At 45.9% G+C, this 23,555-nt stretch overlaps 1 protein-coding gene across 5 annotated transcripts in view; it reads left to right on the top strand.

The window, feature by feature from the left end:
- Positions 1-23,555, top strand: part of ABCC5 (ATP binding cassette subfamily C member 5) — a 97,299-nt gene that overhangs the window by 36,936 nt on the left and 36,808 nt on the right. For all 5 annotated transcript variants that reach the window (XM_031009247.3, XM_031009248.3, XM_055381984.2 and 2 more), the window contains 9 exons: positions 2,363-2,511; positions 3,390-3,497; positions 9,124-9,480; positions 13,290-13,361; positions 15,557-15,681; positions 15,801-15,873; positions 17,470-17,673; positions 19,414-19,557; positions 21,231-21,333. In XM_031009247.3, the coding sequence (XP_030865107.3) occupies positions 2,363-2,511; positions 3,390-3,497; positions 9,124-9,480; positions 13,290-13,361; positions 15,557-15,681; positions 15,801-15,873; positions 17,470-17,673; positions 19,414-19,557; positions 21,231-21,333 (1,335 nt within the window). The remainder of the gene's footprint in view (positions 1-2,362; positions 2,512-3,389; positions 3,498-9,123; positions 9,481-13,289; positions 13,362-15,556; positions 15,682-15,800; positions 15,874-17,469; positions 17,674-19,413; positions 19,558-21,230; positions 21,334-23,555) is intronic.

The raw sequence follows: 23,555 nt of genomic DNA, 5'->3' as shown, positions 1-23,555 counted from the left end.
GGCGCCAGTGGCTCATGCCTGTAATCCCAGCAGTTTGGGAGGCTGAGGGAAGTGGATCACCTGAGTTCAGGAGTTCAAGACCAGCCTGGCCAATATAGTGAAACCCCGTCTGTACTAAAAATACAAAAATTAGCTGGGTGTGGTGGTGCATGCCTGTAATCCCAGCTACTCGTGAGGCAGAGACAGGAGAATCACTTGAACCCAGGAGGTGGAGGTTGCAGTGAGCTGAGATCACGCCATTACACTCCAGCCTGGGTGTCACAGCGAGACTGTCTCAAAAAAAAAAAAAAAAAAAGTGTTCAGAGCAAGGCAGCTGTTGTTTTCCTTTCATTGAGTAACCTTCAGGAACATGATGTCCAATTCTGGAATCTACATTTGATTTATGAGGGCTGTTAAGCTAAGAAGCATCCAGAGGAGATGAGCACTCAAGAGGTGCCCAGCAGTGGACGGGGCTGCCTTGTTAAGCAGTGAATTTGTTTCTACTAGAGTGGAACAAATGGATTCTGAATGGACATCTGCCAGCAGGTTGATGGCAGGATGGCTGCCACTGGTCCCTTCTGGCTCTCTGATTCTAGAGTTTTATGATCTTTTTTCTGAAATTTCCCTCATCCATCAGCCCCTGACTGGTTATCTTTACCTGTATGTATTAATTTGAAAAGAGTGTTCTTACTCATTAATAGACATGGCCAAGGTGTATAATACATGTTAAAGTAAGGAGTTCAGTGTTTTTATGTGACTTACAAGCTAGCTGTGAAGATAGTTCCCAATGCCTTAGGCAGTGGTAATACCTTTAAGGTCAGTGTATAGCCTCTTAGAAGAATTAAGTATTTGCCAGGTACAGTGGTACATGCCTGTAATCCCAGCATTTTGGGAGGCCTAGGCGAGTAGATCACCTAAGGTCAGGAGTTCAAGAGCAGCCTGGCCAAAATGGCAAAACCCCGTCTCTACTAAAAATACAAAAATTAGCTAGGCGTGGTGGCACAGCCTGTAATCCTAGCTACTCAAGAGGCCGAGGCAGGAGGATCACTTGAACCCAGGAGGCAGAGGTTGCAGTGAGCTGAGATCACACCACTGCACTCCAGCCTCGGCAACAGAGTGAGACTCCCGTCTTAAAAAAAAAAAGTATTGGCCGGGCGAGGTGGCTCATGCCTTTAGTCTCCACACTTTGGAAGGACAGACAGGATCACTAGAGCCCACAAGTTCAAGACCAGCCTGGGCAACGTACTGAGACCTCCTCTCTACAAAAAATAAAACTTAACTGGGCATGGTAGTGCACATCTGTGGTCCCAGCTACTTGGGAGGCTAAGATGGGAGGATCACTTGAGCCACGGAGGTTGAGGCTGCAGTGAGCCGTGATTGTGCCACTGCACTCCAGCCTGAGCAGCAGAGCGAGACCTCTTCTGAAAAAAAAGTATCTTATTGTTCTGCTTCCTGCTCCATGGTCTTCAGTACACTATGGTTGCTTTGCTAATACGGGGGTTGATTTTGCAAATATTTAAGAAAAATCATTCTGCCTATAGAAATTGTATTTCACCTATCTTCTTCCGGTTGTCATTACTGCATTTTTATATGGAAGCTTCTATCCCACTGCCAACATACAGCAGGCACTCTAGGAAATGTTAGTTCCCTCCCCACTGCCCCTTTTTTTTTTTTTTTTTTTTTTTTTTGTGAGACAAGTTCTGGCTTTGTCACCCAGTCTGGAATACAGCGGTGCAATCTCGGTGCACTGCAACTTCCACCTCCCAGGTTCAGGCAATTCTCCGGCCTCAGCCTCCCAAGTAGCTGGGATCATAGGCGTGTACTACCACACCCGGCTAATTTTTGTATTTTTAGCAGGGATGGGGTTTTGCCATGTTGGCCAGGCTGGTCTCAAAATCCTGACCTCAGGTGATTCCCCCTGCTTTGGGCCTCCCAAAGTACTGGAATTATAGGCGTGAGCCACCGCGCCTGGCCTCTTAGTCCCTCCCTTTTTAATTCTCCAGTGCCATTGTGTTGTCTTTCCTATTAATTCCTTAGGCAAAAAGTCAACAACAACCAGGTAAGCAAACACAACTGCCAATTATAGATACAATTAATGTGTTAATTCCTTCTCAACCTAAGAAATTTACAAGAAGAATCAGAAAAAGGTATCATAGAAGATGATGATTGAGTTCATATATAGTGACTGCTTTCTGTTAGATTCATTCCTGTCACTTGATCCATTTCAAACCTCAGCCTTTTATACCAGCTTTAGTGGTAGAGTTGATAGTCATAGGTGTTGAAGGGTGGCTGGAGACCTACAGAGTCTTGTTTGGAGGTGGAGGAACAACATCCCTAGGCTTCTTTTAACTTGCTTTGAAATTGGCTTGCTTTTTATTCATAGAAATCCGCGAGGAGGAGCGTCGGATATTGGAAAAAGCCGGGTACTTCCAGAGCATCACTGTGGGTGTGGCTCCCATTGTGGTGGTGATTGCCAGCGTGGTGACCTTCTCTGTTCATATGACCCTGGGCTTCGATCTGACAGCAGCACAGGTCAGGGAACCCTCAGGGATGGGGAACATTTTAGAAATACCACATTTGCTGGAGGCTGAGGCAGGAAAATCACTTGAACCCAGGTGGCGGAGGTTACAGTGAGCCAAGATCTTGCCATTGCACTCCAGCCTGGGGGACAGCGAGACTCCATCTCAAAACAAAACAAAACAAAACAAAAAAAATACCACATATGGAGATGATGCTCTGGTCCTCTCCTTACTGGACCTGGAGGTTCCCCCAAGAATTAGTAGGTATTTTTTCATTCATGGGATTAAGCTGAGAAGCAGAAGAGTGGGGAGCCAGCCCTTATGCACAAATAGTGTATGAGTTGTTTTTGGTCAACATAAGTTTGAGTTTAATTCTGAAATTACAGATCATCCTGTGGTTCATATTTACTGACAATTTTAATTGAAGGTCTCAAAAACTCTACTTAAAAAAAAAATGTGGCCAGGCATGGTGGCTCACGCCTGTAATCCCAGCACTTTGGGAGGCCGAGGCGGGCGGATCACTTGAGGTCAGGAGTTTGAGACCAGCCTGGCCAACATGGTGAAACCCCGTCTCTACTAAAAATACAAAAATTAGCTGGGCATAGTGGTGCATGCCTGTAATCCCAGCTACTCGGGAGGCTGAGGCAGGAGAATTGCTTGAACCTGGGAGGTGGAGGTGGAAGTTGCAGTGAGCCGAGATTGTGTCACTGCACTGCAGCCTGGGTGACAGAGCGAGACTCCGTCTCAAAAAAAAAAAATGTAATTGACTTGTAATAACAGCTGACAGTGAAGTTGCAGCCTTCCTAGCGCCTGAGAGGAAATTCATGGTGTCAGGTCACTTCAGTTGCATAGCATCATTAGGCACAGTTTCTTCTCTTCTCCTATTTTCAGGCTTTCACAGTGGTGACAGTCTTCAATTCCATGACTTTTGCTTTGAAAGTAACACCATTTTCAGTAAAGTCCCTCTCAGAAGCCTCAGTGGCTGTTGACAGATTTAAGGTAAGTGGCTCCTTCCCCTGCCCCCGTGTCAGGAGCCCTCCCCACACAACTAACTGCTGGCTCTGTTCAAGGGGCCACACAGGCTGGCCTCACTGGGCTTAAGCTTGGCTTTGGCCTTTTGGCAAGTTGGTAAGAAAAACGGGGCAGTGGAGGAGACTGAATTGAGGGATGAGACTTGTCACCTTTTTTAATTAATGTGAATTTTTACCTTTTGTGGACGGCCATGATCTGGGCTCCCAGGATTGCAGAGTTCCCCTTTAGAGCTAGCCCCTTCCACCTGGGCCTGACATGGATGTGTCGCAACTCACTGGGCCTTGAAGTGGCTTAAACCTAGAAGACCAGCACTGTGGGGCATCGTCCCCTTGATCTTTGCTACTGTCACTTTGATTGGTTGACATGCTGAATCCTTTTTGATACTTTCTTTTTCCTGCCCTGTGGTGCTACTCACGATGCAGGGAAAGCAGTTACATGGAAATAGTCATAAAACTAGATCATGTTGAGAAGTGCAGTTAAGTAAGTATCAGCTTCTTTTCTTGCAGGTGGTTAGTTGATCATACCTTGGCTGTGTTCTTTGTTCCTTCAGGATAATACACATACATGATACAAAAGGGAGTATATTTGGGAGGGTGGAGAGAAATAGATATTTGATAGTGGTTAATACTTAACCAAAAAAAGGGATGCCATGTGGGCTGGAATTCCTTGATGTTGCCACTGCATAGATTAGCTCCTATGTCCCTGCTTGTCTTTATTGGCCAGTGAGAGGAATAAGAAAGCAATTTTGGTGATGTGAAGGCTTGAAGCTCACATGTTTGAGGGATGAATATAATCATCTTGGAGGTTCAGGAGAAAACAAATTGGATTTTCTTCTTAAGAAACATGGAAACTCAGTTCCTGAGATTTGTTTGTATTCTACTTGTTTACAGTTGACTGGGTGACTTTTATTTGGTCAAGAAAGCTAGTCCTGGCTGGGTGTGGTGGCTCACGCCTGTAATCCCAGCTCTTTGGGAGGCTGAGGCAGGTGGCTCACTTGAGCCCAGGAGTTTAAGACCAGCCTGGGCAACACAGCAAGACCCTGTCTCTACGAAAAGATAAAAAAATAGCCAGGTGCAGTGGTGTGCGCCCACAGTCCTAGCTACCCGGGGGGCTGAGGTGGGAAGATTGCTTGAGCCCAGGAGGTCGAGCCTGCGGTGAGTTATGATCATGGCACTGCACTCCAGCCTGGGCAACAGAATGAGACTCTTATCTGTGTTTTTGGTTTTTTGTTTGTTTGTTTGTTTTTTACAAAAAGAGAAGAAAGAAAAAGGAAGGGAGGGAGGGAAGAGAGAGAAGGAAGGAAGGAGGGAAGAGAGAGAAGGAAGGAAGGAGAGAAGAGAGAAAGGAAGAAAGCTAGTCTTCGAATGTGCTCCTCCCCCACCCCAACGTGGCCACTTCTTAGAAAACCAAGAGCCAGAGTCATATGAAAAAAAATGGCCTAATGGGACTCAGAGCTTTATTTTGCTGAATCCGCAATAACCAGTTGTGGATGAAAGCAAATGTTTGACCATAAGTTCTCCCTGCTGTTCGTTTCTGTATTCTTGCTAGTGAATGGATTTGGTAGCACTTTGGATAAAGTAAGGGCATGTAGTGTAGGTTGGTCCTCTCCTTGTTTTTCGAGGGCTCTCATCTCCTGCTTATTAGTGAGGACTTGGATTAGCAGGTGGCTTTCACATCATAGGTCCCTCCTCTCTCCAGGAAGCCTCAGAATTAATAGTGGAAGCAGCACCACCCACAGCTCTATTTGATGCCCCATGAGACTTTAGACCCCTTCTATCTTACTCCTCTTGGTGGTCTCAGTCTCTTTTTTTCCTTGTTATTCTTTTTTTAATTAGATGCTTGGCACAAGATAACAAGTATTTATGGCCAGCCTTGGTGGCTCACGCCTGTAATCCCAACACTTTGGGAGGCTGAGGTGGTTGGATCACTTGAGGTCAGTAGTTCAAGACCAGCCTGGCCAACATGGTAAAACCCTGTCTCTACTAAAAATTCAAAAAATTAGCCAGGTGTGGTGGTGTGCGCCTGTAGTCCCAGCTACTCGGGAGGCTGAGGCAGGAGAATCGCTTGAACCTGGGAGGTAGGGGTTGCCATGAGTCGAGATCGCACCACTGTACTCCAGCCTGGGCAACACAGTGAGACTCTGTCTCAGAAAAAAAAAGATGACGAGTGTTTATTACTTAATTCCTCCCGAACTCTAAGCCGGTTCTTTCTTCTTATCTTCAGATATCTATTAATTAGAATTACATTGACTTTATGAGGGTTGGGGGGCTGTTTTTTAGGTGTAAGGCAACTGTTTATTATGTTTCTGAGTACATTAAAGGAAGTTTGCCTCAATCTTGGGGGACCATCTAAGGCAGCCTTTTGAAAACAACAGAACTGTTCCTGGGATTGTATCTCCCCAAAAGCATCTGCCTTCCCATCATTTTTAGAAGATGGAATATAGAATAACAAGGATGAGACTTGCTTCTTTGATTCATTTTACAGACCTTGAAACTCATTGACGATGTTACAGAGCCCTGCTTTTCACCCTGTGTCTTGTTTTACATCATTTTCTTTCTTTCTTTTTTAAATTGGAGTTGGAGATCTGACAGATTTGCAAGTATAGTCTTTTCTCTATTTCACCTACCCTGCAAGTGCATCTGGCAGGAGAACTTGTTGCTTCCTGTTGGGTAGTATGCATAAAGAATAGGAAAAGAGATATAAAATTTATTTATGTAACCTGTAATTTATTGATTTGATAACCTGTAGAAAGGCAGTGTGAAGCTGCACTGATTGTCACCAGTGGAATAGGGTGGCTTGCTCTAGCAAATACAGACACAGGACACCCAGTGAAATACTGCATGGAATATACTTATACTGAAAAATTATTATTGTTTTTCTGGAATCTAAATTTAACTGGGGTCCGGCATGGTGGCTCACGCCTGTAATCCTAAGCACTTTGGGAGGCTGAGCAGGTGGATCTCTTGAGGCCAGGAGTTCGAGACCAGCCTGGCCAACATTATGAAACCCCGTCTCTACTAAAAATACAAAAATTAGCTGGGTGTGGTGGTGGGCACCTGTAATCCCAGCTACTCGGGAGAGCTGAGACAGGAGAATGGCATGAACCTGGGAGGCAGAGGTTGCAGTGAGCCGAGATTGCGCCACTGCATTCCAGCCTGGGTGACAGAGTGAGATCCTGTCTCAAAAAATAAATAAATACATTAATTAATTAATTTAACTGGGCATCTTATATTTATCTGGCAACCCTGTGAGTAGTCCCCTCTTCTGTTCTCAACAGATTCATTCTGATTTGATTCTTCTAGTGAATGAATAGTGTTTTCATGGTCAGTGTCCTGTGATAAAGTTGAGGCTTATGGTTTATAGGTTTATATGGTTATAGGTTTATGTTATATCTAAGATTCTGTTGTTCTGACAGGTGCAAATTCAAGTAGATACAAGTTCAAGTATGGGGACGCCCTTCTCTGCCTCTTAGCACGTCAGGGCAGAGTGATCTGAAGCCGAAATTCTCCTGGTAGAAGGGAGGGTAAGGCTGCGGGGAGTAGGAAGGAAACATGGGGCTGGAGCTGTGAAAACCAGTAGGTACTGGCATGTTTCTTAATAGTTCATTGAGGTCTAAAAGACTTCATCCTTTGAATAACTCTTTAGGGGAGAGAAATGCTGGAAATTCTGTCGGCATGTGGTTTTACTCTATGAAGGTGATCAAAATGTTTGGCATGTTACTCTTAGCTCAGTCTCTCAGGAAGGCTTTGAACAAATGAAACCAGCAGCCATTTCAGCAAGCGGGGGCCACACCTAAGGTTACTCGAGAGTGAAGATTATCTCAGAAGTTTAGAATCATGACACTGCGGGGAAGATAGGATCAGGGATGAATGGGAGACGGGGGCTTAAGGGAGAGCTTAGAAGTTTAGAATCTAAGAGAGAAAGGGTTTGTTCTTGGGGAGGGGGATTATGTATGATATTTAATAGCACCTGCAAACTTTTAAGATAGCTGGGGGGTTCTCAGTAACTAAGGAGGGTCCTGACCCTAAAAGCTATCTTTTCTCTAAAGATTTTGCAATGTTTAAAATTTTTTTAAATTAAGATAAATATATTTTAAATCATACTGTGAATCCAACTGGTATAGCATTCTGTAGAGAAGATCACTGGCTTAAGAGGATTGTTAGAAGGTGGCTCACACCTGTAATCCCAGCACTTTGGGAGGCTGAGGTGGGTGGATCACGAGGTCGGGAGATCTAGACATACTGGCTAACATAGTGAAACCCTGTCTCTACTAAAAATACAAAAAATTAGACGGGTGTGGTGGCGGGCACCTGTAGTCCCAGCTACTCGGGAAGCTGAGGCAGGAAAATGGCGTGAACTCAGGAGGCGGAGCTTGCAATGAGCCGAGATTGCACCACTGCACTCCAGCCTGGGCGACAGAGCGAGACTCCATCTCACCAAAAAAAAAAAAAAAAAAAAAAAAGTGGATTCAAAGTCTTACGGGAAAATCCTGGGCTGTGATTTATTATGATCAGTGTTTTACATCTTAATTTCAGAAACATTTCCCTCTTCAAGAGTTCATTCTTCAGCTGGGTGCGGTGGCTCACGCCTGTAATCCCAGCACTTTGGGAGGCTGAGGCAGGCAGATCACTTGAGCCCAGGAGCTCAAGACCAGCCTGGCCAACATGGTGAAACCCCATCTCTACAAAAAAATACAAAAATTAGCCGGGCATGGTGTCACGTGCCTGTAATTTCAGCTACTTGGGAGGCTGAGGCATCAGAATCTCTTGAACCTGGGAGGTGGAGGTTGCAGTGAGTCAAGATCGTGCCACTGCGCTCCTATCTGGGCAACAGAGCGAGACTCCATCTCAAAAAAAAAAATCATTTTTCTTTTAACATAACTCAGGGGTCTCTGGGAATGAGTGGGAGGAAAGTGTCTTGTTCTCTTCCCAAGGGTTGTTTCTCAGGGAGATACCCTTCACTTCCATGCAAGCCTGTTCCTTTGGTTGTTTGAACTCTGAAGTTCCAAGGCAAGGCTTTGAAGACATGAGAGTTTCTTGGCAAGAAGATGTTCTCTGCGGTAGATGAAACTTTAGATACTCTTTTCTGACGGTAGCAATGTAAGCCTGTGACAGTCTCTACTCCTAGATACGTGCAGCGCTGTGAGTGTGGGGAGTGGGCAGGCTTTGGCATTCTGCAGGAGGGGTCTGGAAGGAAAACACGTAGTGAGCATCTGTACTGGAGGTCAGCATGCCCTTTGCTTTTCCTACCTGCTTTTTACTACTCCTTAGAACAAGGGGCTACATGCCAGTCAGTTAAATGTCATTAGGTCCGCTTTAGGCTGGCTGAGGGGGAAAGGCAGTTTAGCATGTAATTTGTCATGTGGAATATTGGGTCACTGATAAGGCCCCTGGACCTCTTGAGGTTGCCCCACACTCCCGTGACCCCTTGATGGGCCTGAGATTGGGCTGCACTAATGAGCTACCTTTTGCCCTTCAGCTTCCTTCCACTGTATAGCCTGATGTGTTTTGCTACGTGAGTGTACGCCCTAGGCTTGTCTCCCTGGTCTTGATCCAGTGTCTCATCTTTGCACCTCTCTCACAACTCCTATCAGAGTTTGTTTCTAATGGAAGAGGTTCACATGATAAAGAACAAACCAGCCAGTCCTCACATCAAGATAGAGATGAAAAATGCCACCTTGGCATGGGACTCCTCCCACTCCAGTATCCAGAACTCGCCCAAGCTGACCCCCAAAATGAAAAAAGACAAGAGGGCTTCCAGGGGCAAGAAAGAGAAGGTGAGGCAGCTGCAGCGCACTGAGCATCAGGCGGTGCTGGCAGAGCAGAAAGGCCACCTCCTCCTGGACAGTGACGAGCGGCCCAGTCCCGAAGAGGAAGAAGGCAAGCACATCCACCTGGGCCACCTGCGCTTACAGAGGACACTGCACAGCATCGACCTGGAGATCCAAGAGGTAAGTGGTCCGCCCCCTGCCTCCCTGCCCGCACCCCGCCACCCCATGCCGATCTGCCACCAATAGGCGGCTGCTCTTCCTTTTCACAAAGTGCTTTGTGGCTAGGAGTGATTTTGAACTAAAGAGCAAATTAGACCAGCTCTAACTCTAAAAAAAACCAACTAAGCATTTAGCAACGGAAATGAATAACAACTAATCTTATGAGGTGATCGTTTTATAAGCAAGGAAATGAAACATTCAAGAGGATTTTCCAGGATTTTTCCCCAAAGAGGATTCTATTTTAGTTGTATGTGAGCTGTGACAATTATTTTATTTCTGATCGTTACAAGTCTGTGAGCGCCCTTGTGCACTAGGCTGTGCATCATACCTGGCACATGATAGGTAGTCTCAGTGCTACTGTGACAACAATTGTGTTGTAATGATTTATTCTTAATATAAGTTAAGGATCGTTATGGTAGATGATGTCACAGCCCAGGTAGCATAAGATTAGTCTCAGAGGGCCTCCTATAGGGAATGGTGGAACAGAGATGCCAGGTTCAAGGCTTTTAAAATACAGACTATGTATTTCGGAACCAGCACCATATTCACAGGTCCGTGTCATTAGAGGGCCCCAGATGTGTATATATTCATTCATTCAACAGCCATTTTATGAGTATCAAACTCCATGCCAGATGCTGTGATAGGGCTGGGCACAGAGCCACAAAAACCCAAACAGACAAAAATCCCATCCTTCTTGGAGTTTACATTCTAGCAGGCACAGACAGGTCGTGAGCAAATACAATATATTGCATATCAGATGGTGATAAGGGCTATGACAGAAGGGGACAGAGGCTGGGCATGATGGCTCATGCCTGTAATCCCAGCACTTTGGGAGGCCAAGGTGGGCAGATCACTTGAGCCCAGGAGTTCAAGACCAGCCTGGCCAATATGTGGAACCCCTGTCTCTACAACAACTAGAAAAATTAGCCAGCTGTACGCCTATAGTTCCAGCTACTTGGGAGGCTGAGGCAGGAGAATTGCTTGAGCCCAGGAGGTGTAGGTTCCAGTGAGCTGAGATCGCGCTACTGCACTCCAGCCTGGGTGGCAGAGTGTGAGACTCAGTGAGTCTCAAAAAAAAAAAAAGGTGGGTGAGGAGAGAGTGTGCTGGGGCAGGGAGCAGGTGTGGTTACAACTTGAATAGGCTGCCTGAGGGAATGCCTTATTTAAAAAGTAGTATTTGGGCAAAGATCAAAGGAGATGAGGGAGAGAGCTACCTGGGTATGGGATGGGTGGGGAAGAACATTCCGGGCCAAAGGAACAGAAACACAGAGGCCGCAAGTGGTGAGTGTGCCTGTTATTGGAGTGGAATGAGCATGGGAGAGAGTAGTGGATGCCAAGGGCAGAGGTGGTGTCTGCCAGAGCCTCTGGTGAGACTTCAGCTTTACTCCAAGTGGGAAGAGGAACCTTTGGAGGATTCACAGCAGAGTGACATGATCGTACTTACGTATGAAGAGGATCATTCTGGTTGCTGCAGGGGAGACAAGGAAGCAAGGAGAACAGTCAAGGCTCTGTTACCACAGTAACCGGGAGAAAGATGAGGATGTCTTAGATCAAGGTTGCTGGTGGGAGGTAGTAAGAAATGTTTGTCCATGTAACTGGAAGTAGGGAGGAGGAGGTTTGAATGCAGTGTATATGAAAATCAGCAACTGACCAGGGCATGGTAAGCCAATCCAGAACTAGACTGAGAAGAGGACAAAAAGCTTCCAGCCCTTGAAAGCTATGAGCAAGAAGGGGACACAGTCTTTAGTGACACCACTTGAAACTATGAGTGTCATTGAAGGGCATGCAAGTCAGGTTTTTACTTCAGTTAACTTTTTTTTTTTTTTTGAGACAGAGTCTGGCTCTGTTGCCCAGGCTAGAGTGCAGTAGCACGATCTCGGCTCACTGCAACCTCTGCCTCCCGGATTCAAGTGATTCTCCTGCCTCAGCCTCCCGAGTAGCTGGGATTATAGGCACGTGCCACTGTGCCTGGCTAATTTTTGTATTTTTAGTAGAGACGGGGTTTCACCATGTTGGCCAGGCTGGTCTCGAACTCCTCACCTCAGGTGGTCTGCCTGCCTGGCCTTTCAAAGTGTGGGGATTATAGGCGTGAGCCGCTGCATCTGGCCTTACTTCAGTTAACGCATAACAGGCTTTTTATTTAGTAACTATTAGCTTGATTATTGAGGCAGCTCTAATACATTGCTATCAGCTCTATTAGAAAATGATTCCACACGTGCAGCTAAAATGTATTCTTTTGCTTTGTATGTTGACCCTCATTTTGCCCTTCAGAGCCCACAGACAATGGGAGACCTTTAGCCATTTGAAGAGAGATGCCTTAATTCTCCCTGGGCCTTTGCTTTAGGGAAGAGAAGGGGAGGTAATGTTTGCCAAGTGTCTTCTGTGCACCAGGAATTTTTCTCATTTTTGATGTCTCATTTAGTCATCATTTAATCATAAGAATAGCATTTTTCTCATGTAAATCTAACTGGCCTGAGCAGAGGTTGAACCTGTGACTTGACCTCCTTGTTGCCACCAGGCAGTAAACCATTCAGTACTCATGGACCATGTCAAAAACTATTTGTTCAACTATCAGGCACTGTACTTAGTTTTATGAGGATACTGCCTTTCCTCAAGGTTCTCAGAGTCCAAAGAAGGAGACAGACACAGTATTAGGTTAAGTCATGGGGCCTGGATCACACAGTTAGCAAGTGCTAGTGAAGTTGGGATTTAGATAAAGACCCATCTGCCTCCAGAATCCATGCTCTGTCCACACTACCACTCTCCCTTCCTTCCTGGGGACACTTGAACCAGCACGGGGTTGTAAACAAGTGACCCTTTTGAAGTCATCTGTCTGTCCCTTGAAAACTTTCAACACCACTTTGAGAACTCTTTATCTTGCCTAAGGATACTCAGTTAATCATAGACTTGGTCTTCTACTTTTTTGTGGGAATGATGGTATAAATATTCCTCAGATTTTTGGAAATGTTTTGCATGCAACAGTGTCCATGGTTTTTATTGAAAATTAATTATGTATACACCCTGGAGAAAAATCATAATAAAATGATTTTTAAGAGTCCTGCCCTCTCTTCTGGCAAACAACAAAAACAAGTAAATAAAGAATATGGGTGGCCAGGCGTGGTGGCTCATGCCTGTAATCCCAGCACTTTGGGAGGCCGAGGCGGATGGATCACTTGAGGCCGGGAGTTTGAGACCAGCCTGACCAACATGGCAAAACCCTGTCTCTACTAAAAATATAAAAATTAGCTGGGTGTAGTGGTGCATGCCTGTAACCCCAACTACTCGGGAGGCTGAGGCAGGAGAATTGCTTGAACCCGGAAGCGGAAGTTGTAGTGAGCCAAGATCGCACCACTGTACTCCAGCCTGGTTGACAGAACAAGACTCCATCTCAAAGTAATAATAATAATAATAAAATGATTTTTAAAAGCCCTGCCCTGTCTTCTAAAAAACAACAAAAACAAGTAAATGAAGAACATGGGTTAGCAGCAGAATAGGAAAGAGGCTGGGCCTAAGAATGACGGTGGGATACTGGAATGTGTGCGGCATGTTTACTTTCCCCAAAGGGCTTCCATTCCTGTTATCTCAGGTGTCGCCACAGAGACCCATGAGATAGGCAGCTAATGAGTGAGAAAACAGGTAAGTGGCCTGCTGAGTCATCAGGGTGACAGTTCTGTATGGGTAGACTACAGTTAATGTGTTTTTCCTCAAGTCCTTAGCGATGAGTGGTTAGTAGTCTCTAAATGACCCTCCTCTCTGTGTGCCTTGTCCAGGGTAAACTGGTTGGAATCTGCGGCAGTGTGGGAAGTGGAAAAACCTCTCTCATTTCAGCCATTTTAGGCCAGGTAAGATTTTTGTTATTGTCCTTTTCTGCTGCTTTCTCTGGTTCGCAAGAGTCTCAGGAAAAACGAACAAATTTCCTGGAGAGTCAGGAAGGGTGGAAACAAATGAACCCTCAGCCTGCATTGTATGCCCCCAATCCCCCCGAGTTCCCCCCAGTTCTACCCCTTCACAGCCTTCTGCCTGGAAGGAGGCCTGGTGGGCGCCTGATGGATGACTGACTGTTGCCCCAGCTGGAGCCATTTGGTCTCATGCCTTCTTTCATTCAGCATGTATCTATTGAGTGCCACAGGTATGCCCGTGTATTGAAAATGTCAGAGATAAGAGATGAACAGACACCCTACACTGCAGCGCTGCCAACAGAGTTAACCTGTAAAGAAGCAGGGCGGCCAGCACTCCCAGCCTCTCTGTCAGACAGGACTGTCAGGGTTTGATCTGGAAGCAAAGCCCCTCTGTTTTCTGCCTAATCCCTGAAAGAGTCATGCCCTTGGGGAGTTCATGGTCCAGTAGGGAGCAAGGCCTTGAGACACAACAAGCACATCTCCAGGCAGGGAGTGAACAGCGTGCAGGGCCCAGCACACGGTGGCCAGTGCTGAGAGTGAGGGACAGGATGGGGCCGGAGTCATCCCACTGAGACACACTATCATTGCTGTGTTTTAGAATCAACAATCCAGAAAAAAAAAAAAAAAAAAAAGGTGCCCACATGCTTTTACATTAGAATTAAATTAACTTGACTTAGATGGTTGAGATGAGCGTAAATTTATGATTATCTCTACACCCTGATGGATAAGGTCCACTGAATTGAAATGAAACAGATGGGGAGCAGGGGTGATTTTGTAGCCCCCAGATTATGGAATGCTTTCTTGTCTTGTTTGGCATCAGCTGTCACAGTTGGTGAGTTGTGGTCCTCCTTGAGGGTGGTGGTGCCTGGGGCTGTCTGAGTCAGATCATGGCAGGCGTCACCCCCACCTTCTGCTTTATGACACTCTCCAGTGGCTGGGCCCAGCCGTTGTTCTTGTAAAAAGCACCAGACTTCCTAGGTGATTTCTGATGACCAACCAGATTTGGAGGGCCAGTGAGGAGAGACAGAGATGGGGGGAGGGGGAGAAGGAAAGAAAAGGTCAATTCGTAAGTGCTGCTCTGCCATCTAGCAATGTGCTCCTTTTTCCAGGGTTGACTAGGCAGTGGTTAGGTTGAAAACCAAGTCAGGCTTTGCTTCTGGACAAATCCTGGCAACCCTGTCTCTGGCAGGGAAACGGGTTGGGCTGGTCAGCCCTGCTTTAACTGTAGTTTACCTCTGTTGATAGCGCTGCAATGTGCGGTGTTTGTGCAGCAGCCGGAAGTGCCGGCTTTCCACAGTAGACCCCCTGGGGGCTTCTGAACCCTTTGAAGTGCACATCAGAGTGCTACCAGTTTGTGGTGGACATAGGTACACCTGTGTGTGTACACGCTGTATGAGGGTGTTTGAGAAGACCAGCTTATATGAACAAGTACTGCACAGGCTGGTTAGTGAAACTTTGCTTCAAAGCTGTAGCATCCCTAAACCAAGACAAATGTCTACTATCAGTCCCAAACAAAGGAAATCATGGAAGAGGGTAAAGTGGATAAGTCAGTTCATATCAAACCATTGCAACTGAACACAAACTTCAAAGCACATGGTTCATCACTGCTTGTGGGCAGGCAAGGTCCATCATTGGTAAATGGACACTGTGTAAATATTATAAATACTAGGTGATGTCTAACCTGGACTTTTTTTTCCCCTTGGTCCTCATTTCATAGAAGCAACTGGTCTAGCCAGCATCCTAGGTAATTGCCTTGGATGAGTTGGCCTGCCCCCATGTTGAGGCAGGGATTAGCTGGAAACCCCTACAGCATCCTCTCCAGGAGAATTCTGCAAGAACCTCTTGCTGTGCTTCTCCTAATTTAAACAGTTTGCACACAGCAAATGGGCTGCAGAGGGAAGTGTTTGCTCCTTCAAGTTACAGGTTATGCTGAGCTCCCATCACACATAAGCAAGGAGAACTTTGATTTTCTTTGCTGCTTAGCTCTCTTTGGAATTAAAGGTGGAATCTGGATTTGGGTCCAAAAAGCATCCCGGGAAATTACCAGAGCTAGATTCCATTGTGGAAGGTGGGGGTTCCGTTGGCATAGGGTGATGGTTTTGAGTTATGATGCCATTGGATGGTGTCTCTCTCCCTAGATGACGCTTCTAGAGGGCAGCATTGCAATCAGTGGAACCTTCGCTTATGTGGCCCAGCAGGCCTGGATCCTCAATGCTACTCTGAGAGACAACATCCTGTTTGGGAAGGAATATGAAGAAGAAAGGCAAGGAATGTTTGGCTTCTGTCATGCTTTCCATCTTGGCCGTGTGAGATGCAAGGCAGCCCTAGTCGGCAGGCTCTGCTCCCGCCGTGTCCCTAACGCTGTCTCTTTGTGTCCTCCAGATACAACTCTGTGCTCAACAGCTGCTGCCTGAGGCCTGACCTGGCCATTCTTCCCAGCAGCGACCTGACGGAGGTACAGGCCTTCCGCCCCTGACCAGGCGTTTAGCAGAGTGGCAGAGCTGGGCCAGAGCTGCTCCTGGGAGTGCATGTGAAATGCTTGGGAGAAGAGCCTCACAGGGAGTTAGGCTGTCATTAGGCCTTTGTGTTAGGAAAGCATGTGTCCATTAGGGCAGGGATGTTAACACTGCTTGTTTTAAGGTTGTAAGTATTTTCTGTGTCTCGGGGATTGTAAACAAAATCCTATTGTTGACTCAGAGTTGATGTTTTTTATTCTATCCAGATATTTTTAAAACTACAAGTAAGCGTGTGCATGTTGAGCGTCTTCCTTGAACTTGATTTTGCCAACCTCCTTAACTCAGATAGTCTGTAGAAGAGAGCCCTTTTCTATTAGAAAGAGCCCTTAGAACAAATCCACATTTCTTTGGGTCTCTGCCCTGCAGCAGTTTCCAGAGGCTTGTCTTTGGAACTAATTTGTGCTCTTCAGTGTTAAAACTTGTCTCCCATGAATTGCCCTGAAGGTCTCTGGGATTGGCACCTTTATTTAGCTGATTTCAGTTAAATCCCTCAAACCAGATTTGGTGAATGGTTAAATTACTTTGGAGGTCCTTAAATCCATGTCCCCAGATCAGCAGCAGCAGCATCAGCATCATCTGGGAACTTGTTAGAAACACAAACTCTTAGGCTGTTCTCCAGACCTACTGAATCAGAAACTCTAGGGCTGGGGCGCAAAGGTCTGTTTTAACAAACCCTGCAGGGATTTCTGAGGCAACTTCCAGTTTGAAAACCTCTGAATTAATTGAATATTTGACAACTGATTTATTCGTTTAATCATTTAGTAACATTTATTAGGTGTTTATTATGCCCCAGTGACATGTGCAGACACTGTTTGGCACTAAGAATATAAAGGAATAAGACAATAATCTGCACGTAAAGAAGTGTACAGTTAAGAGGATGAGACACCCAAACAAATAGGCACAAAATAATCTGATGAAAAGAGCCCCATCTCTTTGGGGTACTAGCGGGAAAGAGGTTGGGGGAGATTTCAGAGGAGATGATGCCACAACTGAGCAGACAAAGTAGAGGCAAGCACATGACATTGTCATGTTCATAGTATACACATAATTTCAAATGGCTTAGGTCCCAGGATGTGGAAGGGGGATTGTGCACTGGAGGCTGAGAACTGCTGGGGAACTGGGTGGCAAAGGGTCTGGTTTGTATGCCATGTTCGGATACTCAAGGTTTATCCTTTGAGGCTCTTGAAGAATTTTAAGCAAGGGTGGGAGATGGTCAGCTTTGTGTTCTGGAAAGATATTCCTGCCATGTGGAGAATGGATTGGAGGGGGAGCATCCGGGTGGACTGGCAAGACCAGATGTAGGATTGATCGGTACCCAGATGGCAGTGGTAGAGGAAGAGGCATCTGGGCCAACTCCCCCACTTCGTTGAAGGATCAGCATGGCAGTTCATCTGCGGGGAATCAGCATGGCAGTTCATCTGCGGGGAATTGACAGGAGCTGGTCTGGGTGGGCAAGAAGAGAAGTGACTGGGTGACCCCTCTGCTCTGTTCTGGACTTGCGCTGGAGGCTTCACCACGCTTCTGGGCTCTTGTAGATTGGAGAGCGAGGAGCCAACCTGAGCGGTGGGCAGCGCCAGAGGATCAGCCTTGCCCGGGCCTTGTATAGTGACAGGAGCATCTACATCCTGGACGACCCCCTCAGTGCCTTAGATGCCCATGTGGGCAACCACATCTTCAATAGTGCTATCCGGAAACATCTCAAGTCCAAGACAGTTCTGTTTGTTACCCACCAGTTACAGGTATGGTTCTTTCTTCCCTCGGCTGCCTGCCTGAGTTTGGGAAATCAGAAACAGGGAGGTAGGTTTGCTCCAGGTATCCTTGTGTTATAACTAGAAATTCCTGGAATCAAGGTTTCATTTTCTTAGCAAATTAGCCCCCTGTACCAATAAAGCTCACTGTACCAGTGTAACAGATGGCCATCTAAATCAGAGATCCTTGGAGCATATCAGTTTCTGCATATAGATCAGCAAGTAAAAGGGCTGAGAGGAGCGGGCCAAAAATGGAGTATGGGTATAAGATAGTTTGGAAAGCATTGTGTTAACATCTCTATGCAAGTGGGAACTGTTTTGGGAAAACAAGCTTTTCTCCCTCTGCCATTCCATCATAAGCAGCCACTTTGGAGAGCAGCTCAAGGATGTTGCCATCTGGCTCACATATGTTGTCACGTTTAGGGGGCAAACCCTCCATTCTGCCAAAGAAAGTCATAATTATGTGTATTTGTGAGTGCAGTGAAAGGGTGTAAATTTAATGCAGGGCTCCTGTGGCTCCATCAGCAGATTCATGTGAAAAACTGGAGGGACTCGGCCAGGCACAGTGGCTCACGCCTGTAATCCCTGCACTTTGGGAGGCCGAGGCTGGCGGATCACCTGAGGTCAGGAGTTCGAGACCAACTGGTGAAACCCCATCTCTACTAAAAATACAAAAATTATCCGGGCATGGTGGCACGTGCCTGCAATCCCAGCTACTCAGGAGGCCGAGGCAGGAGAATCCCTTGAACCCAGGAGGTGGAGGTTAAAGTGAGCTGAGATTGCACCATTGCACTCCGGCCTGAGCAACAAGAGCAAGACTCCGTCACAAAAAAAGAAAAAAAGAAGAAAAGAAAAAAACTGGAGGAACTGCTCCTTATACTATGTCACGAGGCACAATACACTGAAGTGGGGTTCTCAGTGTTGGCACCACTGACGTTTTGGGCCAGATAGTCCATTGTTGTGTGGGGCTGCTTTGTGCACCCCTGGCCTCTAGCCACTAGATACCAGTACAGACAGTCGCTGGCTTACAGTTCAACTTACAGTTTTTTGACTTTATGATGGTTCCCATACAACCATTCTGTTTTTCGCTTTCAGCATAGTATTGAAAAAAATTGCATGAGATATTGAACATTTTATTATAAAATAGGCTTTGTGTTAGATGATTTTGCCCAACTGTAGGCTAATGTAAGGGTTCTGAGCATGTTTAAGGTAGGCTAGGCTAAGCTCTGATATTTTCAATTTACGTTGGGTTTATCAGATGTAAGCCCATTGTAAATTGAGGAGCATCTGTGTACCTCTCCCCCGAGTTGTGACAACCAAAAATGTCTCCAGCTGGGCGCGGTGGCTCAGGCCTGTAATCCCAGCACTTTGGGAGGCCGAGATGGGCGGATTACCTGTACAGCAAAACCCCATCTTTACTAAAAATACAAAAAAATTAGCCAGACATGGTGCTGCGTGCCTATAGTCCCAGCTATTCGGGAGGCTGAGGCAGGAGAATCGCTTGAACCCAGGAGGCGGAGATTGCAGTGAACCGAGATTGCGCCACCGTGCTCCAGCCTGGACGACAGAGCAAGACTCTGCCTCAAAAAAAAAAATGTCTCCAGATGCTGCCAAATGTCTTCTGGGAGCTTAACTCGCCTCCTGTAGAGAACCACTGAACTAATGTATGGGTGTTTGAATGTATTTGCACAAACAGTTAGCATATTGTGTTGTCTCTGCCTTTGCCTTCAGTACCTGGTTGACTGTGATGAAGTGATCTTCATGAAAGAGGGCTGTATTACGGAAAGAGGCACCCATGAGGAACTGATGAATTTAAATGGTGACTATGCTACCATTTTTAATAACCTGTTGCTGGGAGAGACACCGCCAGTTGAGGTAAGATCTGATGGTGTTTGCGTGTGTCCCCTTCTGTCTCTGCAAGGGAAACACAGCCGGAGTGAGTGATGGAGAGACCTCAGCTGAATCCAGTGTCTGTGTCTTACTGGCTGGGGCCCTGTTTTCTGGTGAACAGACTGCTGTGCCTTAGTTCACATACTGATTCTGCTCTAGGAGAGCAGGATTGTGGGGCTGGTGAGCTGAGGTCTTCTGTCACTGAGAACTTACTAATATGACAATGGCAGGGAGAAGGATATGGGCTCAGTGAGAGCAGAGAAGATGTGTGCTGCTGTTCATTCACAGCTTAGTTTCCTAAGCTCCATCCACCTGATTGAAGCATTATGAAGCTCTTTTTTAAATAAACAAGTGAATAAAGTGCCAAGATAGGGAAATTAAATATTGCATACATTTGAAAGCACTCAGGTCAGGTGCTGTGGCTTTTGCCTGTAATCCCAGCATTTTTGGAGGCTGAGGTGGACAGATTGCTTGCACCCAGGAATTCGACACCAGCTTGGGCAACATAGAGAGAAACCCCATCTTTACAAAAAAATACAAAAATTAGCCAGGTGTGGTGGTAGGTGCCTGTAATCCCAGCTACTTGGGAGGGTGAGGCAGGAGAATCGCTTGAACCCAGGAGGCAGAGGTTGCAGTGAGCTAAGATTGCACCACTGCACTCCAACCTGGGTGACAGAGCGTGATTCCATCTCAAGAAAAAAAAAAAGACATAAGAGAAACTTGGAAAGGAGAGCATTAAGTAGTTTCTGTTATCTCAGGTAGAACCCTGATGGCTGTTTATTGAGTCCCTGTGTGCCCTGTTATAGGCAGTTCTCAGGGGTAGGGCCTGTGCAGGTTGTAACCATGTGAGAGACATCATCTCTGTCCTTGAGGGACTCACAGTGTTCTAGGGAAGACCGATGCTTTTATGCTCTTACAAGCACTTACAAATGTGGCTTACAACACCACATCACATGTATAGTACTAATGGAGTCCTAAGGGCGAATGGGAGGGTGAGCTTTCCGGGGAGTATGTTGCCTCATGAAGAATGGAAGACTTGAATCTATCTGAATGGGGACAACTGTGACTGCGATTGGGACAAGGGGAGGGGCATTCCAAGTGGAGGAACGAGTGTGGACAAAAGTAGAGAAATGGGAAATTGCAGTGTGGTGTAAGGAATGGTGTGAAGTCCAGTGTGGCTTCAGAGTAGGGGCCGTGGACACCAGTGAGATGGGAGAGGAGCTTGCAGGATTAGGGCAGGGCCAGAATATGGAGGTCCTACAGAACCAGGTGGAAAAGCTTATGTTTATCCTGTGGTAGCAGTGGGAAATGATCAGATCTATGGATTTGGTTTAGTGATGTGGGCTCAGAGAGGAGGAATGGAAATGACCCCGTGCCTAATACTTTGTGCAACTTGGAATGGACAAGAGCAGAATAAAGGTTACTGTGTTTGGAGTTTAGTGACTGGGGAGAGCAAATGTCAGTGGACTAAATTTTAAATCTTAAAAATTTAAGGAGATGAGGAAGTACAAGAAATGAGTATAGGTGACCCTTTTAAGAAGTTGGATGTATCTTTTTTCAGTAATAGCAGTTTAATTGATGATTCCCTAATATGTATCCTGTGGACATTCATCTGGATGGCTAACATGACTGGAGACTTTTTTTTTTAATATTATTAGATCAATTCAAAAAAGGAAACCAGTGGTTCACAGAAGAAGTCACAAGACAAGGGTCCTAAAACAGGATCAGTAAAGAAGGAAAAAGCAGTAAAGCCAGAGGAAGGTAATGGCCTTTTTTGAAATTTTTAGATTTGTCATCAAAGTTTATCAGAAATAACTTGTGTAGTAAGTAATTCATGATGTTTGATAGCAGTGTGTGTACAATATAAATACTTGGTCTTACATTTCTGGAAAACAAAGTTCTTATATAATACTGGGAGACCACGAGGCACCTTCTGTTTGCTTAAACAGACCAGGGCAGTGAGAGTCACCTTCAGACCCATGTCTTCTCCTGTGCAGGGTGGGGTCAGGTTTAGGTAATTAGAACTGAGTCATCCTGAGTAAGGAAAAATCGAATGGTGGGTACAGGTACACCCTTCCGTCCAGTGAATCGCCTCTGCTCATGAAAAGTCCCAACCAAATCAGAGGTGTTCTGGCTCTAAGAATACCTGTGTCCTCAGAAGCACCCGTGTTAGAACAGTAGACTCGTCACCTTTTCCTGACAATATAGCACCAGGACTATGAGTAAGAGTGACAGAGAGGGGTTTTTCCTACTTGGCTTTTCCTGTCCAGAGCCCTTGATCCTGTTTCTTAAGCCCTTTATGTTATCAACAGTAACAAATCTTGAGAGTTAAGGGAAGATATTTGCAATAATGTGGGCATTTTCACCTTTGAATTTTAAGTTGCATGTCAATTTAAATACACACAAACACTGTGTGTGTGTGTGTGTGTGTACTGTATAGATGTAGACATGTGTGGTCTTGTTTTAATCTCTTTGTTGCTTCACCTCCTTACCTCACCCTTTTGAATCCAGGGACTTTCTTGGGTTTGCCATTGCTTTGGAGACGGAGCCTGTTGCTACTTCCTTATCCTTAAAACTGCAGGAGGTCAGGCACAGGTGGCTTATACCTGTAGTCCCAGTACTTTGGGAGGCTGAGGTGGGAAGATTGCTTGGGCCCAGGAGTTCAGGACCAGCCTGGGCAACATGGCACACCCCGCTTCTCTCCAAAAAATATAAAAATTAGCCAAGCGTGGTGGCACATACCTGTGGTCCCAGCTACTTGGGAGGCCGAGGTGAGCCACTGCACTCCAGCCTGGGGGACCGAGTGAGATCCTGACAAAAAAAAAAAAAAAGAAAGAAACTGCAGGAGATGTTTGGTATTGGGAGTTGATCATCCTGACTTCCTGCCTCTTTTATTTCTTTTTTTAAAAGGTATGGGATTTTGAATTCAGGTGTGGTTTATGATACCTTATTGACACACCCCAAAAAACAAACAGCACAGAAGGCTGAGACATTTGTTAGTTCTTACCACAGGCAGTAAAAAATCAGAATATCATTAACAAACATATGTTCTTCTGTACATAGTCACTAACCTGGCTACTCACAACTCTTAAAGTGCTCAAGGCATGAGGGAGGCTTATTCCGAGATTTGTAAACATTATATGTGTAAAGAGGGAAAAGCCGGGTACTATGCTTAGTACCCGGGTGAGAGGATCATTAGTAACCCAGACCTCAGTGTCATGCAATATACACATGGATCTGCATGTAACAGATGTAATATACACACGGATCTGCATGTAACCGATGTGATGTACACACGGATCTGCAGGTAACAGATGTGATGTACACACGGATCTGCATGTAACAGATGTGATATACACACGGAGATGCATGTAACCGATGTGATATACACACGGAGCTGCCTGTAACCGATGTGATATACACACAGATCTGCATGTAACCGATGTGATATACACACGGATCTGCCTGTAACCGATGTGATATACACACGGAGCTGCATGTAACCGATGTGATGTACACACGGATCCACATGTAACCGATGTGATGTACACACGGATCTGCCTGTAACCGATGTGATGTACACATGGAGCTGCATGTAACAGATGTGATGTACACACGGATCCGCATGTAACCGATGTGATGTACACACGGATCCGCATGTAACCGATGTGATGTACACACGGATCCGCATGTAACCGATGTGATGTACACACGGATCCGCATGTAACCGATGTGATGTACACACGGATCCGCATGTAACCGATGTGATTTACACACGGATCCGCATGTAACCGATGTGATTTACACACGGATCCGCATGTAACCGATGTGATGTACACACGGATCCGCATGTAACCGATGTGATGTACACACGGATCCGCATGTAGCCGATGTGATGTACACACGGATCCGCATGTAACAGATGTGGTATACACACGGATCCGCATGTACCCGATGTGATATACACATGGAGCTGCATGTAA

This window comes from Gorilla gorilla, chromosome 2 (assembly GCF_029281585.2).
Source record: "Gorilla gorilla gorilla isolate KB3781 chromosome 2, NHGRI_mGorGor1-v2.1_pri, whole genome shotgun sequence".
In the NCBI taxonomy this organism is placed as follows: domain Eukaryota; kingdom Metazoa; phylum Chordata; class Mammalia; order Primates; family Hominidae; genus Gorilla; species Gorilla gorilla.
The sequence above is the reverse complement of the archived record's forward strand: the minus strand, read 5'-3'. Positions and strand labels throughout refer to the sequence as shown.